Below are 17846 nucleotides of genomic sequence, written 5' to 3' on the forward strand. Positions count from 1 at the left end.
CCAGAAACCCAACCTTTAATCCCAGGGAGTGGGGGCAGGAAGAGAAAGGTATTTAAGGCATGAGGATCAGGAACTAAGGGAGAAAAGCATGTAGTTAGTTAAGCATTTGGTTGGTTAAGTATTCAGGCTTTGGAGCAACACAGTTCAGCTGAGATTCATGTGGATGAGGACTCAGAATCTTCCAGCCTGAGGAAACAGGATCACCTGAGGAACTAGCAAGGTGAGATAGCTGTGGCTTGTTCTGTGTCTCTGATCTTCCAGTGTTCACCCCAATAACTGGCCTCGGGTTTGATTTTATTAATAAGACTCTTTAAGATTCATGCTATATTCATTGTTTTTTGGTCTTTTTATGGGTATTGGGTCTGGGATAGTTTTCATTGTTTAGGAGGGTTGGTTACAAGTTGTTAAGGGTTAGGAAAAGGGCTAGCCAAAAGGTGCTTGTTTAAAAAAAAAAAAAAGAAAAATGAAAAAGACAATTACTAGTTTTAAATACTTTACATTCGATTGGATTGTTTTATATTGTATACAAATTATTATTATTGAGATTGTTAGAATATACCATACACGTATTTCTAATCTTGCTTGAGATATTGTATTTATACCATTCATTTAACAATGTAATGCAATTTGCTAATCCTAGAATGTTAGTATTACCAACTATTAGGATATATAGAAATGAAAATTAGTGGTTAGACATTACAATTGAACTTGTAGTCATATTAGGTGTGTTTTCAAGATCAAACAGATATATTTTAGATAGACAGGTCATCTTCAAACCCTTCAGAGATCTACAGAATATGGCATTTAAAATGTTTTAATAACTTAAGAATTTTTCTTTTTTGCTATGACTATGAGACATGATGGCTCCTGGATGTACCAATCTACTTCAGAGAAAATATGGGCATTGAAGAAACTGCATATGGAGTTAACTTTCATTGTAGCAAAAGTTAGCCACCGGACAACAAAGTATCCTTGAATCAACTGCTGACAAACAGGACAGACAGGACATTAAACCAAGGACTACCAATTCTTGCCAAAACAAGTGTGGTTGTGGCTTTAACAAAAGGCATCTTCTGAAGCCAGGACAATATGGCACCATCCCTGAAGTGAGTGACCTTTGCAATCTGTAAAAGGTACCGTGGCCCTTTTCTTCGAAGGCAGCTGAACAGCGAGTGGGCCAATGGCTTCTGATGTGCAATGGAACAGCAGATGAAACAGTTATTCTTGAAGAATAACTAAGCTCACTCCTCTCAATAGTAGACTGGCATTTAACAGAGGGATGCGGAGAAGAATGGGATGCCGAGATGAAGCCACATATACACAGTCAAGAAAAATGGACAGCTGAATTGCAAAGACATCAATAATTTCCAGAATTTAAAATCCTGAATCATGATATGACACTAATGGAATTCAGGTGTTTCTGGTACATGGACTGCTCTCACCAAATGTGAGGTCAAACTGTTGACCTTGTATACATCCTAGTTCACAAATGAGTCTGTCAGATACGCTAAGCCTATAGGCTGAAGATGATGCCCCAACACTGCGGAGAAACCTCAGGTGACTGTCCAGGCAGCTGGCTGTTTCTGTCAACTCACATTTTTGGGGAAGCTGCTTGCATGCACTTCCTGTTTTTATTTTTTATTAGGTAGTATTATTTCCTTCTTGGGTCTCTGAGGGAGTTGAAGATCAGTTAGTAATAGTTATAATTATCTTTGTTAAGGATTTCAGAAAAACTCACTAAGAGCTGTAAGTGTATAAATTTGAAAGACGTTATAAGACAGTTCCATTAGCAATATAAGTTAGGATAAAAAGTGAATCAGGTACATTCTGGACTTACCAAAATAGGATAGATAATGGAATTACTTTCTCTGAATTTGTCAAATACAAATGGACTAGACATTGTTTAGGTATTTATTGTTTGTATATATGGTATATATAGTTATTGTACTTTTGTATATAGTTTTTCTTATATTAGTTATAACTTTTTCCTTTCTTTTCTTTTTATTAAAATAGAAAAGGGGAAATATAGTGATATTTTATTTGTATTGAAACGTGATTTTATTTGTATGTCAATAAAGTTGCCTTGAGGTCAGAGCAAGCCAGAGCAGAAGCTGAGCATTAGTGGTGCACGCCTTTAATCCCAGCACTTGGGAGGCAGAGCTAGGCAGATCTCTGTGTGTTCAAGGATACAGGCAGCATGGTGACACACACCTTTAATCTCAATACCAACCATAGAAGACCTGGAGGTCTGTACAAACAGGCAGTGACGAGGAGGTCATGTGGCTGGGTTTACAACCAATGAGAAAACAGAACAGAAAGTCTTTAAATAGACAGCACACAAAGAAGTAGGTCTCTTGCAGAGAGGAAGAACAGCAGAAGCAGTGAAGGGTAAGGTTTTCCGCTCTTGCTCTGACCTCGTGGTTTTTAACTCTGCAGTCAGTTCTGTGTTTCTTATTTAACAAGATGGTTACATCTACAATAATCCATCAATTGGATATTAAATAAACTGCGGCAAAGCTATGGAGCAACATAGAGCCATGAAGCTGAGGTTGTAGAGCAGATGTGGAGGGGAAGAGAGATGGCTCCGTGGTTAAGAGCACTGACTGATGTTCCAGAGGGCCCGGGTTCAATTCCCAGGCCATCCAGTATCTGGTAACATGGAATGAGGAGGGGCAACACGAGAACTCTGCCTCCCGCGTAATTTTTCTACGACCCTAAAACTGTGTGAAAGCCAAGGCTGCAGTAAATATTTTTAAAGGTCATATGAGATTTTTTTCAAAAATACCAAAAGTGAACACGTTTATCACCAACAGACCTGCGCCGGAAGAGATTCAAGACAGATCAAAAGAAAGAAACTCTTATGAGACTGAAATGCAGATCCACAAACAAGAATAAATGCTAAAAAGCAAAGTCATGTGCTAAATATCTGATACCACGTTTGCTATTCTTAAAGACTGTGTTAAAACAATTTTTAAACAATTGGGGAGCATATAACATGCAGAGGTAAAGTATATGTTAACAGCACAAAAATCAAAAGGAGAAATGAATATCCATTGTGGCAAGGTGTTTATACTACATGAGGTGGGATACCATTTGACCACAGAGTGTGATACTAAATATATATGCTGTAAGCCCTGAAATAATTACTAAAATAACAGACGTATTGCTAAGAAGCCCCCAAAAAAGATAAAATGGATTAAAATAATTTCTCAATGTGAAACAAAGCAGAAAAGGGGAAGATGATAAGATGAATATGAACAACAAAATGGTGAAACTATAATCCTCTCAACAAATACATTAAATATAAAGAGTCTAAACACCCCAACTAAAAAGCAAAGGTTAAGGGAACATGGTGATTCACAGGTGTAATCCCAGCATTTGGGAACCTGAGGCATAAGGATTGCCAAGAGCTTGAAGCCACATTGGCTGTATATTTAGTGTCATGACAGTTTGGACTGTAAAATGAGAGCCTATCCAGGAATGAAAATTGTGATTCACGCCACTACATAAATGAATCTTGAGAATCTTACACTAACAGAAATAAGCCAGTCACAAAATAGCATGTGATTCTATTGGGTGTAGCATTTGGCCTCATGAAATTCATAGAGACAGAAAATTGATAATTAGGTAACAGAAGCTGAGGGGAAGGAAAGAACAGATAATTGTATAACGGATCCAGAATTTCAGTCTGGGAAGACAAAAATGAAGTTCCAGAGACAGGCAGTAGAGTAGCTGCACAATATGAATGTGCTTAATTCCATTGAAATGTACACTTCGATTGACTGGGACTGGGGAGATGGCTCTTGCCACACAAGGTTGAGAACCTAAATTTGAATCCCCAGAACCCATGTAGAGCCAGATGCAATAGCAGGTATCTGTTTTCCCAACACTCCTACAGTGAGATGGGAGGTGGAGACAAGGGACTCCTCAGAAGACCACAGGCCAGCTAGACGAGTGTACCCAGTGAGGAACAACCAAGAGACCCTGTCTCCATCAAAGCGGAGGGGCTCCGGGAGCCACGTTCCCTGCCTCCAGCCATGCAGCTGGATTCATTAATTTCTCCCTTGCATCAGTCCTTCAGCCTGTGGCCCCCTCCTTCAGGAAGCACCCCCCCCCCCGCGCCCACCTACCCCCCACTTCCTTATTCTAAATCAGCCATGAGGTAGCCACTCTCCTTGCTCCCCAGGAAAAAGAAGAGCTGCTGACAGGTTTTTTGCCCTGATGTCCCCGCCAACGCCACCCCAGCGTCAGCGGCAAGGCCAGTTAAAGCAGTCACCTGTAGCTTACACCTTAGAAGCTGCGGTTTCACTGTATGGGACAAAAGCTGGAGTTAATGGGGTCAAGCTGACCAGCTGGGGGCTGCCTAGAGCTAGCTGGAGGCTAGCCTTTGGTTGTGGCTAGGTGGGGGAAGGGAGACCTCCAACTTCCTGTCTTTTCTTTTCAGCCCTTTCATAAGTGCTACCAATCATTATTACCACATTACCCAATTATGGTTGGGTTTTTTGGGTTTTTTTTTTTTTTTTTTTGGGTTTTTTTTTTTTTTTTTTTTTTTTTTTTTTTGGTTATTTCAAGACAGGATTTCTCTGTAGCTTTGGAGTCTGTCCTGGAACTCGCTATGTAGACCAGGTTGGCCTCGAACTCACAGAGATCCACCTGCCTCTGCCTCCCGAGTGCTGGGATTGCAGGTGTGTGCCACCACCGCCTGGCTGGTTTGGGTTTTTTTTTAAGATTTATTTATTTATTATGTACACAGTGTTCTGCCTGAATGTATGCCGCCTGCCTGCCAGAAAACAAACACCAGATCTCATTGTGAGCCACCATGTGGTTGCTGGGAACTGAACTCAGGACCTTTGGAAGAGCAGCCAGTGCTCCTAACTCTGAGCTACCTTTCTGGCCCCCAATTATGATTATTGCTCATGACTGTAGGTAACATTTTTTTTTCTTTTACTGAAAACAGATTTAAAATCTGTTTGAAATTTTGTGTTCTGATTCGTTCCCCTCCCTGTACTCCTCCTGGTTTACCCCCACCCCACTCCTCTCATTCACAACAGCAATATTTCTGACCCTCTTTACGAAATAAACAGGCATCCAAGGAATAATAGAAAATCAAATAAACAATGGAAACCTAATGCAGTAACACTCTTAATCCAAAACACCAAAATCTAAAATGCTCCAAAGTCCAAACTTAAATTTTTGAGTGTTCAGATTTGGGCACATATCTGACTTCAAGATTTTCGAATTACAAATGTTCAGTCAGCGGCATCTATGGAAAAAACTCCCAAATCCAAGCCCGGTGCGCCGGTGCCTGTTTTAATTCCAGCACTCAAGAGAGGCAGCAGGGAGGTGGTGGCGCACGCCTTTAATTCCAGCACTCAGGAGGCAGCGGCAGGTGGATCTCTGTGAGTTCGAGGCCAGCCTGGGCTACAGAGCGAGATCCAGGATAGACAAAGCTGTACCACAGAGAAACTCTGTCTCGAAAAACCAAAAGGGGACAGGGGAGAAAGAGGCAGATCTCTGAGCTTGACGTCAGCTAGGGCTACATAGTGAGATTCTGTCTCAAATAAGTAAGTCACCCAAATCCAAAAATTTCTAATATTCGTGAGCTAAATGAACCCACCTTCTTCGTAAATAAAAAGCTCCAGAGTATGGCACATTCCATCTAGTCTAAGCATTTCAGATAAGTGTCCTCTGTATTTCCTCCCACATACATTCAGAGGTGAGCTCCACAAGAGAAACCCAGTCTTCACTCCTGGGTCCTCCGTGACTGGCACAGCAGCTGGATGCAAGAGATGCTCACATACATACCGCAGCAAGGGAAAGATACACTGGCTTAAGCTGCTTGATGACCTCAGGCTACTGAGAGCTGAACCCCCAGATCTGAGCACTCACCTCCACCTGAGTGATATTGACCACCAGCACCACCACCATTAGCACCGCAAACAGACAGCAGAAGATTCGTAGTTTGAAGAAAGTGGTCCACATGGTCCGACTGTGTCCTGATGACCCATGGCCGACACCAGGCTCCTGTCACCTTCAGAGCTCCATGTCGTCGTTGTCGTTTGTGCTGCGCTGCGGATGAGTGTTCAGGCTAATTTGCTTCCGTTCTGCCAGTGAGCTTAAGAGTTCAGTAGAGGAAAGACTGCAACAATCAAGAAGCATGTTTTTCTTCAATAAACAAGAGAAATGAAAGTCTCAGCAACTGCAACAGAGAGAAAAGTCCATTTCCTTTTCTGGGCCTTATCCAAGGTCCAGGCACAAAGACAAAGCAAAGGGTCTGGGAACAGTAATATCTTCTCTCCAGGTAATTGTTTCTGTTCCTTTTCCAACCCCAAGGCTTCTATGCAGAGATGCTCATAATTACCTTATTAACTATTTAGCTTATAGTTTTAATAGAAAAAAGGTGTTCAAACTCAGAAATGGGGAGATAAAAGTAAATGTTAGATTTCTCGAGTTCTAAGTAAAATCACCTCAGTTCCCTTATAGCTTAAGTTCGATAACATTACCGTGTTCGTTTTAGGTAAACAGGGCTAGGAGGAGGCCTCGTGTTTTTATAAAATGCTCCAGAACACTGTGCAAACCATCCCGATCCTCTGGAAAGCCAGAATACCACAATCTCCCAAGCGAGACACAAAACAGCCTTTGGGTTTGCAGCTTCCAACAGGTGGTCCTTTTGTCCTTCAGCAAAGTGACAAGGTACAGGAAGAAAGACACCTGCTCTGAAGATGTGAGGAAGACGCTTAGCCTGATGACTTTATAAGAGGTCCTGATTCCTTTGTCACAGATGCTTAGGGGCAAAAGACTAGAGTCCCATAACAAATTCAAACTGTCCTTTCCAGTTGCTGGTTTTATGTTGTTGTTACTGTTGCTGAGTTTGGAGAGGGGGTGTTGCAAATCAGTCATGATTTTAATTATTTTCTCACTCCGCTAAACATAATTTTATAACATTTATAAAATTGCCATAACTTCTCTTTTTATATCAGGGAACAGATATCTGCACATCTTATTTTTATAGAAAAACAGGCAGAAAGAATAATACAAGCTGGGTGGTGGTGGCACACACCTTTAATCCCAGTACTCAGGAGACAGAGGCAGGTGGATCTCTGGGAGTCCATATGAGGTAAGTTCTATGAGGTAAGCCTGATCTACAAAGCAAGTTCCAGAACAGTCAGGGTGATTACACAGAGAAATCTTGACTCAAAAAAAAAAAGAAGAAGAAGAATACACAAAATTTTCCAGAAGGAAAAAAAACCAAGAAACATTTGCTCTGATTTCTCTCCTTCTAAGAAATATATAACAATTCAGTAGAAAATATAGTAATTAATGTAGATAATCTATTTTTTTTCTTGTGCACCATGGGAATTCTTGGTTCAAGAATGGGTTAATTTTTGTATTAGTGTAAGGACATTTGTAAACTTTCTGTGAAGCAAAAACTGAAACACACAAATTGATGATGTGTTTACGTACGGCTTTAAACCCCAGATATGTAGGCACTGGAAGCACCGTCAAGCAATTCACGTAATTATTAAACTTTTCTAGAAAAAGTCTTGAAGGAGAGCAAAGTTCTCTCTCATCCGTGGTCATATTCTCTCTCTCTCTCTCTCTCTCTCTCTCTCTCTCTCTCTCTCTCTCTCTCTCTGTCTGCTGTACACTGCCACCAAAGGACATGTGAAAAGGAAGGAAGTCACTGTTTCTGTTCCCTAAACAGAAAAGGTGCACTTTGAGGTGAACTTTTCTAGTGAGGGACATCTTGACTCACATCTGTTTGGCCTTTACTTTTGCTCTCCGCAAATGAATTTTCTTGATACCTTAGTACGTCGACCCCTTAGCTGATATGATACTGCCTTTATGTAAGCCTACATCTTGTGGCTTAGGCACTTTGGCATTGCCTGCTTTGAAACCCTTGTTAGTGTTTACTTATATACATTTTTCTTTTCTTTTTTTTATGGTAATGCCCTGAGAAATTCAGACTTGTGTTGACATCATCTCCTGAATTTAAAAAGGGCAGAGGCAGTCCTGGTTAACCCACATTATCATCCATTATTTAAATTTTTTATAACTTTTAATTTGTTTTTGTCTTTGTTTTTTTTGTTTTTTCAAGACAGGGTTTCTCTGTGTAGCTTTGCACCTTTCTTGGATCTCGCTCTATAGACCAGGCTGGCCTCGAACTCACAAAGATCCGCCTGCCTCTGCCTCCCGAGTGCTGGGATCAAAGGCATGCGCCACCACCGCCCGGCTTTAAATTTGTTTTAATGTACATTTATGTGTGTTTGTGCCACAGTGTACATGTGGAGGTCAGAGTCAGTTCTTTCCATCTACCAAGTGGGTCCTGGGAACTGAACTTGGGCCATTGATTCGGAGGGCAAGAGCCTTTCCCTGATGAGCCTCCTGGTCAGCCCCGACCTGTTCCTCTAGGGGCCATTTTCTCCACCAGCTACTGTGACCAATCTGTTCTCTCCTCAGACATTTTGATGTTGCCCCGGAAAGCCAGATCACAATTACTCTCCTTACTGTTTAGAGATGGGACAGAAATAACTGCATTTTCACAACTCCAGTTTCTGTGGCTTCTGAACAGTCCCCTGGTGGTCTCCAGCTGAAGGGTTCAGCTCTGCATCAACACTGATAGTGTTTCCAGTCTCCGTGCCAGAGCTGGTAAAGGTTTGCTTACAGCACCCACTGCTCCAGGAGCCTATGGCTGGAAACCAAACACACCCGACTGCAGACCTCAGTGAGGAAGGTGTACACCTTTAGAAAGAAGTCATATATACTGCTGAGTGTAAGCCAAGGGGTGTTGCTGCCTTGAACAGTTAAGCTCTTCGTCTATTAGAAATGATTATTCCTTAAAAATGGGCCAGTGAGATGACTCAGCGGGTAAAGGTGCTTGCTGGGAGGGCCAAGAGCCTGCGTACAAGGTAGGAAGGGAGAATGAGTCCTAAAAGTTGTCCTCTGACCTCCACGTGTGAGCCGTGTACACACACACACACACACACACACACACACACACACACGGGAGGAGAAGGGAGAGATTAAATGTGAAAATGAGAACCTTAAGTGGTATATGGTCCATATGAATTGGAACTATAAAGCCTAAGTGACGTGTAGCAAAAGTAACACCCACACTAAATGAAAATCCCCCAAGCAACAAGTATATAATTGATGTGTGATACAGGTAAACAGAGAGGTACCGGTACTTTGCTCTCATGGAGGGTTTCTTGGAGGGGAGGCAAAGACGGAAAGAGGTCTGCAGTAGCTCACAATTGCATCATTACCCCCTTCGGCTTTCTGCTGGACCTAGAAGCCCCTCACTCTCATTACTCCGCCCGTCTGGACCATGTTAGCATAGCCAGGCTTGGTGGCACACGCCTGTAATCCCAGCACTCGGGAGGGTAGAGGCAAGCGGATCTCTGTGAGTTCGAGGCCAGCCTGGCCCACAAAGCAAGTTACAGGACTGTTACACAGAGAAACCCTGTCTCAAAAAAGCCAAAAAAAAAAACTATGTTAGAGCTCTTTCCCAACCCAGCCGCAGAAAGGGGGCAAGACTAAGCCGAAGGAACATGCCCTCCTCCTCAGAATCCCACCGCACTTATTTTCACTTCCTAGCTGATTACTCTTTGCATGTGTTTCTAATCTCTTCAGCTACATTTACCAGTCATGACTGTTAGGATTCTGTACATGTGCAGCTAGGGTCTAAAGTCTTATGTCCTCGACGGACACGGGTGACGTACCAGCCGCATGCTCACACAGTCCCCGACTTTAAAAAGCTGGAGTTGGGGATTTAGCTCAGCAAGACCCTGGATTCGATCCTCAGCCTCTCTCTCCGTGCTTCCCGCCCTGCTCCAGCCCTCTTCCTTTCTCTTCAGGCCTGGCTTCTTTCTAACAAAGCTCTTTCCAACTCTGGTAGCCATGGCCGTGACTTTTCTGCCGCGCCCGCCAACCCACCACCACCGTTTTAACCATCAATGACCATACTTTAAAAAAAAAAAAAAAAAAGCTACATATCAGAATCAAAGCAACTTAATGATAATATTTCATGCTTTTTCTTTTTTGAGGTGTGTTGTTGTTGTTACTTGAGACAGGGTCTCACTTTGTAGCTTTGGCTAGCCTGAAACTCCCTATGTAGACCAGGTTTGCCTACAACTCATAGTGATCCACCTGCCTCTGCTTCCCAGGTGCTTGGGATTAAAGGTGTGCATCTTAATGCCTGGCCTAATATTTTATTTTTCAATTCCCCCACAGTATTATCTGTTTACATGACACACATTGATTCAATCCATAAAACAAATGCTACAGAGGTCCATTCTGTAACACACTGTACTGAAGGCCAGAAATTCCCTTTCAAAAGTTGACATTCATGTTAGAGTAAGTTAATTCCTTTGTTGAAGAGGAGGTGGACTGGGGATATAAGTAGTAAGGGCTTGCCTAGACTGCACAGCCCTGGGTTCAGGAGGGAGGACGGGGAGAGAAGACACAAGATGGAAAAGGCAATAAATCCACCCTTCCGGGGCAGGAGAGATGGCTCAGTGGTTAAGAGCACCGACTGCTCTTCCAGAGGTCCTGAGTTCAATTCCTAGCACCCACATGGTGTCTCACAGCCATCTGTAATGAGATCTGGTGCCCTTCTGGCCTGCAGTGACACATGCAGTACAGAATACTGTATACATAACAAATAAACAAATCTTTTAAAATATATATTAAAATAAATTAATCCACCCTTCTAAACCACTCCACACAATGTCAAAACTAACTTAACCGGTCGCATGCCCCACCTCAGCGCCGTTCTGCCATACCAAGGCACTCACCCACCCTGAAGTGTCCATGAACTCTGAGCAGCAAGCAGCTATGGAAATAAAGAATAACTCTGTCACCAGGAGCCCACGTACTCTACGACAGAAAATCTTCTCAAGGAGCTGGCAGTGAGAGTCATAGGCTTGCCTGATGGTGCTCAGAGTGGAAGACCAAGGATGCACAGATGTTGAGCTACATCGTGGGTGGGTGTGGTCTGCGGGTTTACACAAATGGGAGCCTCTCCGAGTACATCAGTCTTGAGTCAGAGCCGAGAATCGGCAGCAAAGCAGTGGCCAGTGATGCTGATGGAGAGTAAAGGACTCGGAAGCTAACAGAACTACATGGCTACAGAGCAATATAAGACACTCCTTATAGCTGGAGATTGCTATTGGCTTTCCTCATGGACAGTCACACCGGGGAAAGACTGGGCGTCGCTCTACAGCACAAAGAGCCCTACCTAACTAGACACTGCCTGAGAGTCTATAGAGCTCTGTCTTTGCAAAGACCTCACACTAAAGTGCTCAGAGTCGTCTGGAAATAATAGTTGCAGAAGAGAAAGCTGATTTCTAAAGTTAAAAATTGAAGTTTAGAAATATTGGGAAACAGCCAGACATCGTGACACACCATTTTAGTCCCAGCACTCAGGAGGGCAGAGGCAGGCTGGTCTACATGGTGAGTTCCAGGACAGCCAGGGTTATAAGGAGAAGAAAAAAATAAATAAAAACTTGAGATTTAACAGAGTAAAATTTAACAGAAAGAACTGGAGATCCATCCAAGACACAGATGAAGCTTCCATTTCTGTTACGTGTACCCCCACGTGAAATGACTCAAAGAGCTGACTCACCTAGACCTGGTCAATTGGAGTGTCCCGAGGCAGGACCCAATGCATTCATGGAGACTGCATGGCAGATGGAGAAGCTTAGTAAGTCACACAAAAATTAAGTGCTATGAGGGAGAGAAATGGGCCATTGCACATTGCCAGTCATGGTGGACACTTTTAAAATGCGAGGCCCTGGACCCATACAACAAATTAAACCAGAATCGATGGGAATGGGCATGATACTGTTCCTTAACAGTCCCTAGATAACTATAGTACAGTCAAGTGAAGAGCCATAAACAGAGTAGCCAAGGGATATTACTTAACATCAGTTGGCAAGGGCTGATGGCACTAAAATGAATTGTGAATGTCTCTAGGGACAACTCCATTCTGGGCACTAGGGACAACTATTCCCTCTCCATTGACCTATGCCTTCATTTCCTTACTCAGTAACAAAGTACAGCACTTTGTCAACCCAGAGAAGACAGAAGAATAACAGACGTGGAAAGAAAATGGTAAATCCAGTCAAAGGGGGCAGTGCCCAGCACTGCAGAGTTAAAGCATGATGTGCCGTTCCCTGGAGAGGAATCAGACAGTCCAAGGGTTCCGGCATTCTGCCAACTCCAAACACACCCTGCTGTTCCAAATAACAAATAATGACAGTGGGGGGAGGAGGCCACGACCACCAGAGCAGTGGGACTCTTTTATCTGTTGGAAACATGGCAACATTCTTCCTTCGAAGTAAACGATGAAAAGCAAGGGGGAAATTACAATTTCATATTCATTTTGCAAAATCCTGCCTCATAATCTACCTTAGCACCACTGCCCTTCTGGACTTCGGTCAAGTAGAAATGGACCACAAGCCAAGATCTCAACATCACACTGAGTTCTGTCACGCACTGGTTCCTCCCTGCATAATTACCCTGATGCCTCCCAAAACTGCAGCTCAGTAAGGCCAGAGAAGTCCAAACTATGACAGGACAACCAGCCAAGAAGAGGCAGCTGGCTCCCAGAGCTGCGATGACACTAGAGACTAGCGATAGGGGCTGTGAGCTGTGTCGCCAAGCTCTCCGTCCTGGGTGTGGGAAGAGAATGGAGTTACGGGGTGGGATGGGAAGGGGGGTGATAGAGGGGCTTGGCTGCGTTCTCGGGTGCCGGCCCCCTCAGGTGCCCGCTACCGGGTGCAGAGGCGCCGCTGCAAGTGGAGAAACTGAGGACAGAGATGCTCAGCCTCGCCCCGCCCCATCTCTGCAGCGGCTCTGATCCTCCGGTCCCAGGCTGCTGCAGCCGCCCAGGGCTGAAGCTCTCTGCCTGCGCCTTCGGTCGGGGCCTCTGCTCCGGGGCCCTGGCATGCAGTCCGGACTCCCGGGGCTGCAGCTCCCCACCCCGGAGCTGGGGTCACCAGGGACGCGGGGTCCTAGCGGGGAACACAGGGCTGTCTGCAGCCCAGGGGCGCGCGAGGCACGCGGCACCCAGCGCTCCCGGGACAAGCTCCGCCCCGCTCGGCGCAGAGCCGCAGCTCGTACTCACCGGGTCCCGATCCTAACCCGCAGCTTGCCCTCCTACAGGATGTGGACGCTCTGATCGGTGGCCTCGGCGCCAGGCCGTTCTTTCCCGGCTTCCTGACCCCGCTCCCGCCGCCTCACCCCCGACCCCCGGCGACGATTGGTCCGACTCCGGGAGGGGCGGGGCAGGGATGTTGACTGACAGCCGCGCGAGCTGGGTACGATGCCCAGAGGCGAGGACAAGGAATTGGCACCGCCAGTGCTATCCGCCACCACCGGGCTCTTGTATTCGGGTGACTGTGCACCTACCTCACTCTGGGCCAGAGAGCTGGTCCCCTCTGGAGACCCAAATACTAATGACCTTAGGACATCAGCATTTCCCTGGAGCAGGGATTTGCTCTGCCTAAGAACTAAGCACAACGCTCCAGTCCCTGCAACGGTGGAGTTGCTGGTTCCTGGTACCAGAGAACCACGGCTTTCCCAAAGGGGAGGATGGAGCTAACAGAGCCTTGAAGCTTCTTGCTTTGAAGTTCATCTCTTGGCAAACGTGCCAGAATACTCCATCCTAACCCATCCCTCAATTCTTGGTTTTCCTAGTTTGGACACGTTAACTGGAGAAGTGTCAGAAGCAGTTTGGCGAATCTGAGGAGCTGAGAGGTGTCCCTAGAGGACAGACGGGCCTTTGTGGGATGAAAGACATCCCTGGCTCTGCTATGTTTCTCGAAAGTTCATAGAGCACAGTGGAGTTAATCTTTTAATCTGAGAAAAATGCTGGATGGGGGAAAGACATGCTGTCAGGCTGTGTCCTCGGTTGAAGAAGAATTAATATGAATACATTTATTGACCACAGTGCTGTGAGAGCCTGGGGTCAGGAAGGACTGAAGCAGAACAATTGTCTTCAGGACATGGCAGGACCACTTCACTAATACACTCACAGCATCTGTGGTCGCCCGCACAAGACCTGAACAAAATCAAACCAACCAACACTGAAGCGTGGCGGGAGAAAGGGTTCCTGTGTACCCACCCTTAGCTGAAGAGCTGTTATTGGCTTCTGGGGAAAGGAGATACGGTTTTCTTTAAGGGTGTGGGCCCTGGTAGGTCAACCACTCCGCAGTGGATGGTCCCACACCTGTGGGTATATGGGCAGCACAAACTGGACTACGTGAGTTTTTTGGGTTTTGTTTTGTTGTTGTTTTTTTTATTTTTAAGAGAGCTGGGTTGAGGATTTAGCTCAGTGGTAGAGCACTTGCCTAGCAAGCGCAAGGCTCTGGGTTCCATCATCAGCTAAAAAAAAAAAAAAAAAAGGTGTGCACCAGCAATTTTTAAGAGAGTGTAAAGTTAGTGAAGGGAGTTAGGAGTGGATCGCAGGGGAGTTGAGGGTGAAAATTTTCAAAAAACATTATATGAAGTTCTAAAGAATTAATAAAAAATTATATTAAGAATGTATAGATTCCCTTAAAAAATAAAAATAAAATAAAATAAATGTATAGATTCTGCCAGGTGGTGGTGGCACACACCTTTAATCCCAGCACACAGGAAGCAGAGGCAGATGGATCTCTGAGTTCGAGGCCAGCCTGGTCTACATGGTGAGTTCCAGGACAGCTAGGGCTACACAGAGAAACCCCGGCTCAAAAAACAAAACCAAGTATAGATTCTGAGGCTAGTAACTAAATGAGTAATAGACCCCTTCTCTGGTATGTACAAGGCTCTGGGCTTGATCCTCATTGCCACCAGCAGCTGGGTGAACAGGTCCTCATTTCCTCTGTCATGCACTGGGTAGCAGTGAGTGGCAGCAAGTGGCATCCTCTATTGTTAGTCTCTGTCCATGCCTTGAGTATCAGAACCCTACTAGTGTTAGAGTCCTTGATCAGGACGCTTAGCCCATGACAAGCAGCCTGTATTCCAGCTCTCAGCCTGGGGTCCGAGACCTGGCCTGAGGATTTGCTAGCTCTGGTACTAGAGGCCAGGGCTAGCCTGTTCTCTTCTTTGGTTCCTGACAGCCTTTTACCAGCTTTTGGTTGTGGTTTCTCTACTTGCACTTCCCTTCTTCCTACCCTGGAGGCTCTGGGGCTGTTCAGTGTTTCATCAGCGCTCAGGTAAGCCGCAACTTGAAAACCGTTGCTGGCCTGACTCTGGCTACTTGCCTCTGTTGGGAGCACCTTCTGGGACCAGGACACCCACCACAGCTCAAGAGTATGGTGTCAGCTGGGCATAGTGGGACACACCTTCAGTCCCAGCTCTCAGGAAGCAGAGGCAGAGGCAGATGGATTTCTATGAGTTCAAGGCCAGCCTGGTCTACATAGTGAGTTCCAGGACAGCCAGAACTACACTGTGAAACACTGTCTCAAAAAAAAAAAAAAAAAAAAAAAAAAAGAAGAAAGAAAGAAAAAGAGTATGGGGTGCCAGGTGCCAGGCATGGCCTATCATGATCACTTAGGCATAGACATAGACATCATATGCTGTATGCAGAAATAATCACAGATCACCAGCCAAAGGGCATCTCTTAGTGACTATGAAAGGCAGGGCACCTTCAGGGGCAAAGGCCTGTGTTAATACACCGTCAAGGCATCCATTCCTTTATTCTCAGCTAAAACGTTCTGGTACAAGGATGGAGAATGGTTCAGTGGTTAAGAGCACCCAGGGTGGATTCCCAGCACACACATGGTGCCCCACAACTATTTGTAACCCCAGTTCCAAAGAATCAATACCCTCTCTGGCCCCTATAAGCACACACATGTGGTACACAGACACACATGCAGACTAAACACCCATACACATAAAATAAAAATAAATCTTAAAAAAAAAACAGCAAAACTATTATCCAAAAATTGTTTCTACAACTTTCTAGTGCACACTGAGCATGCCCACAGGCATCTCTGTCCATCACTGTATCGTGACCTAGAGCTGAGGACATTTAAAATAATGAGTCTATCATTTCTTTTATATTACAACTTTAAAATGATCATGTTCAGGAATGTACTCCTTAACTGGGCATGCTTCCTGGACTTACCCTTCTATGAATATGTATAGGTCCCTTGGATAAAATCCCCATGCTTCCTTTGTCAAGAAAGGGCAATGCTTTGGAAGCAACTCTCATACGCTCTTTATACAATGTCAACACTCTGGCCTTTCTGACACAAAACTGTTCTGAACTTTACCTGCACATTAACTGTGAGCACAATGAGTAATAACCATGGTCACTGATCACTGAAATAACCAGATGTCGCACCCAAATGTATAAAGCTTTTATTTAAAATTAGACTCAAATACAAATGAAAGAATACAGTATCAGATAGTAAGCCTTCATAAAACAGACTCCAGCCACCTTAAGTTATAGACTACAGTAACATTTTTTAAAAATCGAGAAATAGTACAAAATCAAATAATTCTTAAACTCTCATTGCCAGCATTAATGATATTCTGAAACACAGGGCTGCAGTGAAGTTAAGTAGTACAGTGCTTGCCTAGAATGCCAGCACCACACACACACACACACACACACACACACACACACACACACACACACACATTACTACAAAATATTCAACAAAATTTAATAGCCACTAAAATCAATAAAAGAATTAAAAATTCAGTGTGATTTCTATTCATTCACAGATGAGAAGCACTTCATCCTAAAAAGACAGTGATTAATTTTTCTCCAAGGCTATGAGGATGGCTTTGTTTATTTGATTTTAATTTCAATATGGCACAATAGGCTTTAATCACTAAAATTTAGAATTTAATGTTTCTATGCCTATAGTCCCAACTACTCTGGAGGCTGAGGCAGGAGGATTATTTGAGGCTGGGAGTTCCAGACCAGCCTAGGCAACACAGTGAGACACACACACACACACACACACACACACACACACACACACGCCTCAAAAAAAATTTTTGTTTTGTTTTGTTTTGTTTTTTTCGAGACAGGGTTTCTCTGTGTAGCTTTGCACCTGTCCTGAAACTCACTTGGTAGCCCAGGCTGGCCTCGAACTCACAGAGATCCACCTGGCTCTGCCTCCCAAGTGCTGGGATTACAGGCGTGCGCCACCACTGCCCAGCTCAAAAAAATTTTTTAATGTTCCTTTCAAACTACTTCTGCTTTGCTTCAAGAATAAGGGTGCTATGGCTGGGCATGGTGGCATATGCCTTTGATCCCAGCACTGAGGAGGCAGAGGCAAGTGGATTTTGGTGAGTTCCAGGACAACCAGAGCTTTACAGGAAGATGTTGTCTCAAATTTCTAATTTCTAAACAGTCTTATTAAATAAGAAACACAGAGCCAAATATAGGGGTAATAGCTAAAAAGATCAGAGCAATAGCCACGACTAGCCTTAGCTTACCACCATGCCATAGCTTCCCCAGCAAGAGACCTTCCTCCTGCCTAACCTGTGCTTTTATTGCCTTCCTGTTCTGCCTTCTTATTGGCTCTAAGCCCAGCCACATCACTTTCTCCTCACTGCCTGTCTATACAGACCTCCAGACCTCTATGGTTGGTACTGGGATTAAAGGTATGTGTCACCACGCTGGGCTGTGTCCTTGACCACACAGAGACTCTGCCTACCATGTGATTAAGGCCATGGGCTACCACCGCCTTGACTTCTGTTTATGGCTTGCTATGTGACCTCTGATCTCCAGGCAAGCTATATTTATTAACATACAAATAAAATATCACGTTTCAGCATCTCAGACATCTACATCAGGACATCTCAGAGATGGAGGCAGCTACAGACAAGTGAACCGGGAG

The 17846-nt window shown here is 44.5% G+C and overlaps 1 protein-coding gene across 4 annotated transcripts in view; it reads right to left on the reverse strand.

Annotated features, from left to right (window-relative positions):
- The window catches only part of Nxpe3 (neurexophilin and PC-esterase domain family member 3), a 61864-nt gene extending 48618 nt beyond the window's left edge, over positions 1-13246 (reverse strand). Inside the window, exons 1-3 of one of the 4 annotated variants that reach the window (XM_036203655.1) lie at positions 13130-13246; positions 10801-10834; positions 5890-6139 (exon numbers count right to left, since the gene is read on the reverse strand). In XM_036203655.1, coding sequence (XP_036059548.1) covers positions 5890-5982 — 93 coding nt within the window. In that variant the 5' untranslated portion in view covers positions 5983-6139; positions 10801-10834; positions 13130-13246. Of the gene's footprint in view, positions 1-5889; positions 6200-10800; positions 10835-13129 lie in introns of all 4 variants that reach the window. The other 3 variants (XM_036203654.1, XM_036203657.1, XM_036203656.1) reach the window with 3 other exon arrangements.
- Between the last annotated feature and the right edge of the window lie 4600 nt (positions 13247-17846).

The sequence above is a fragment of the Onychomys torridus genome, chromosome 12 (genome assembly GCF_903995425.1).
Source record: "Onychomys torridus chromosome 12, mOncTor1.1, whole genome shotgun sequence".
Classification (NCBI taxonomy): domain Eukaryota; kingdom Metazoa; phylum Chordata; class Mammalia; order Rodentia; family Cricetidae; genus Onychomys; species Onychomys torridus.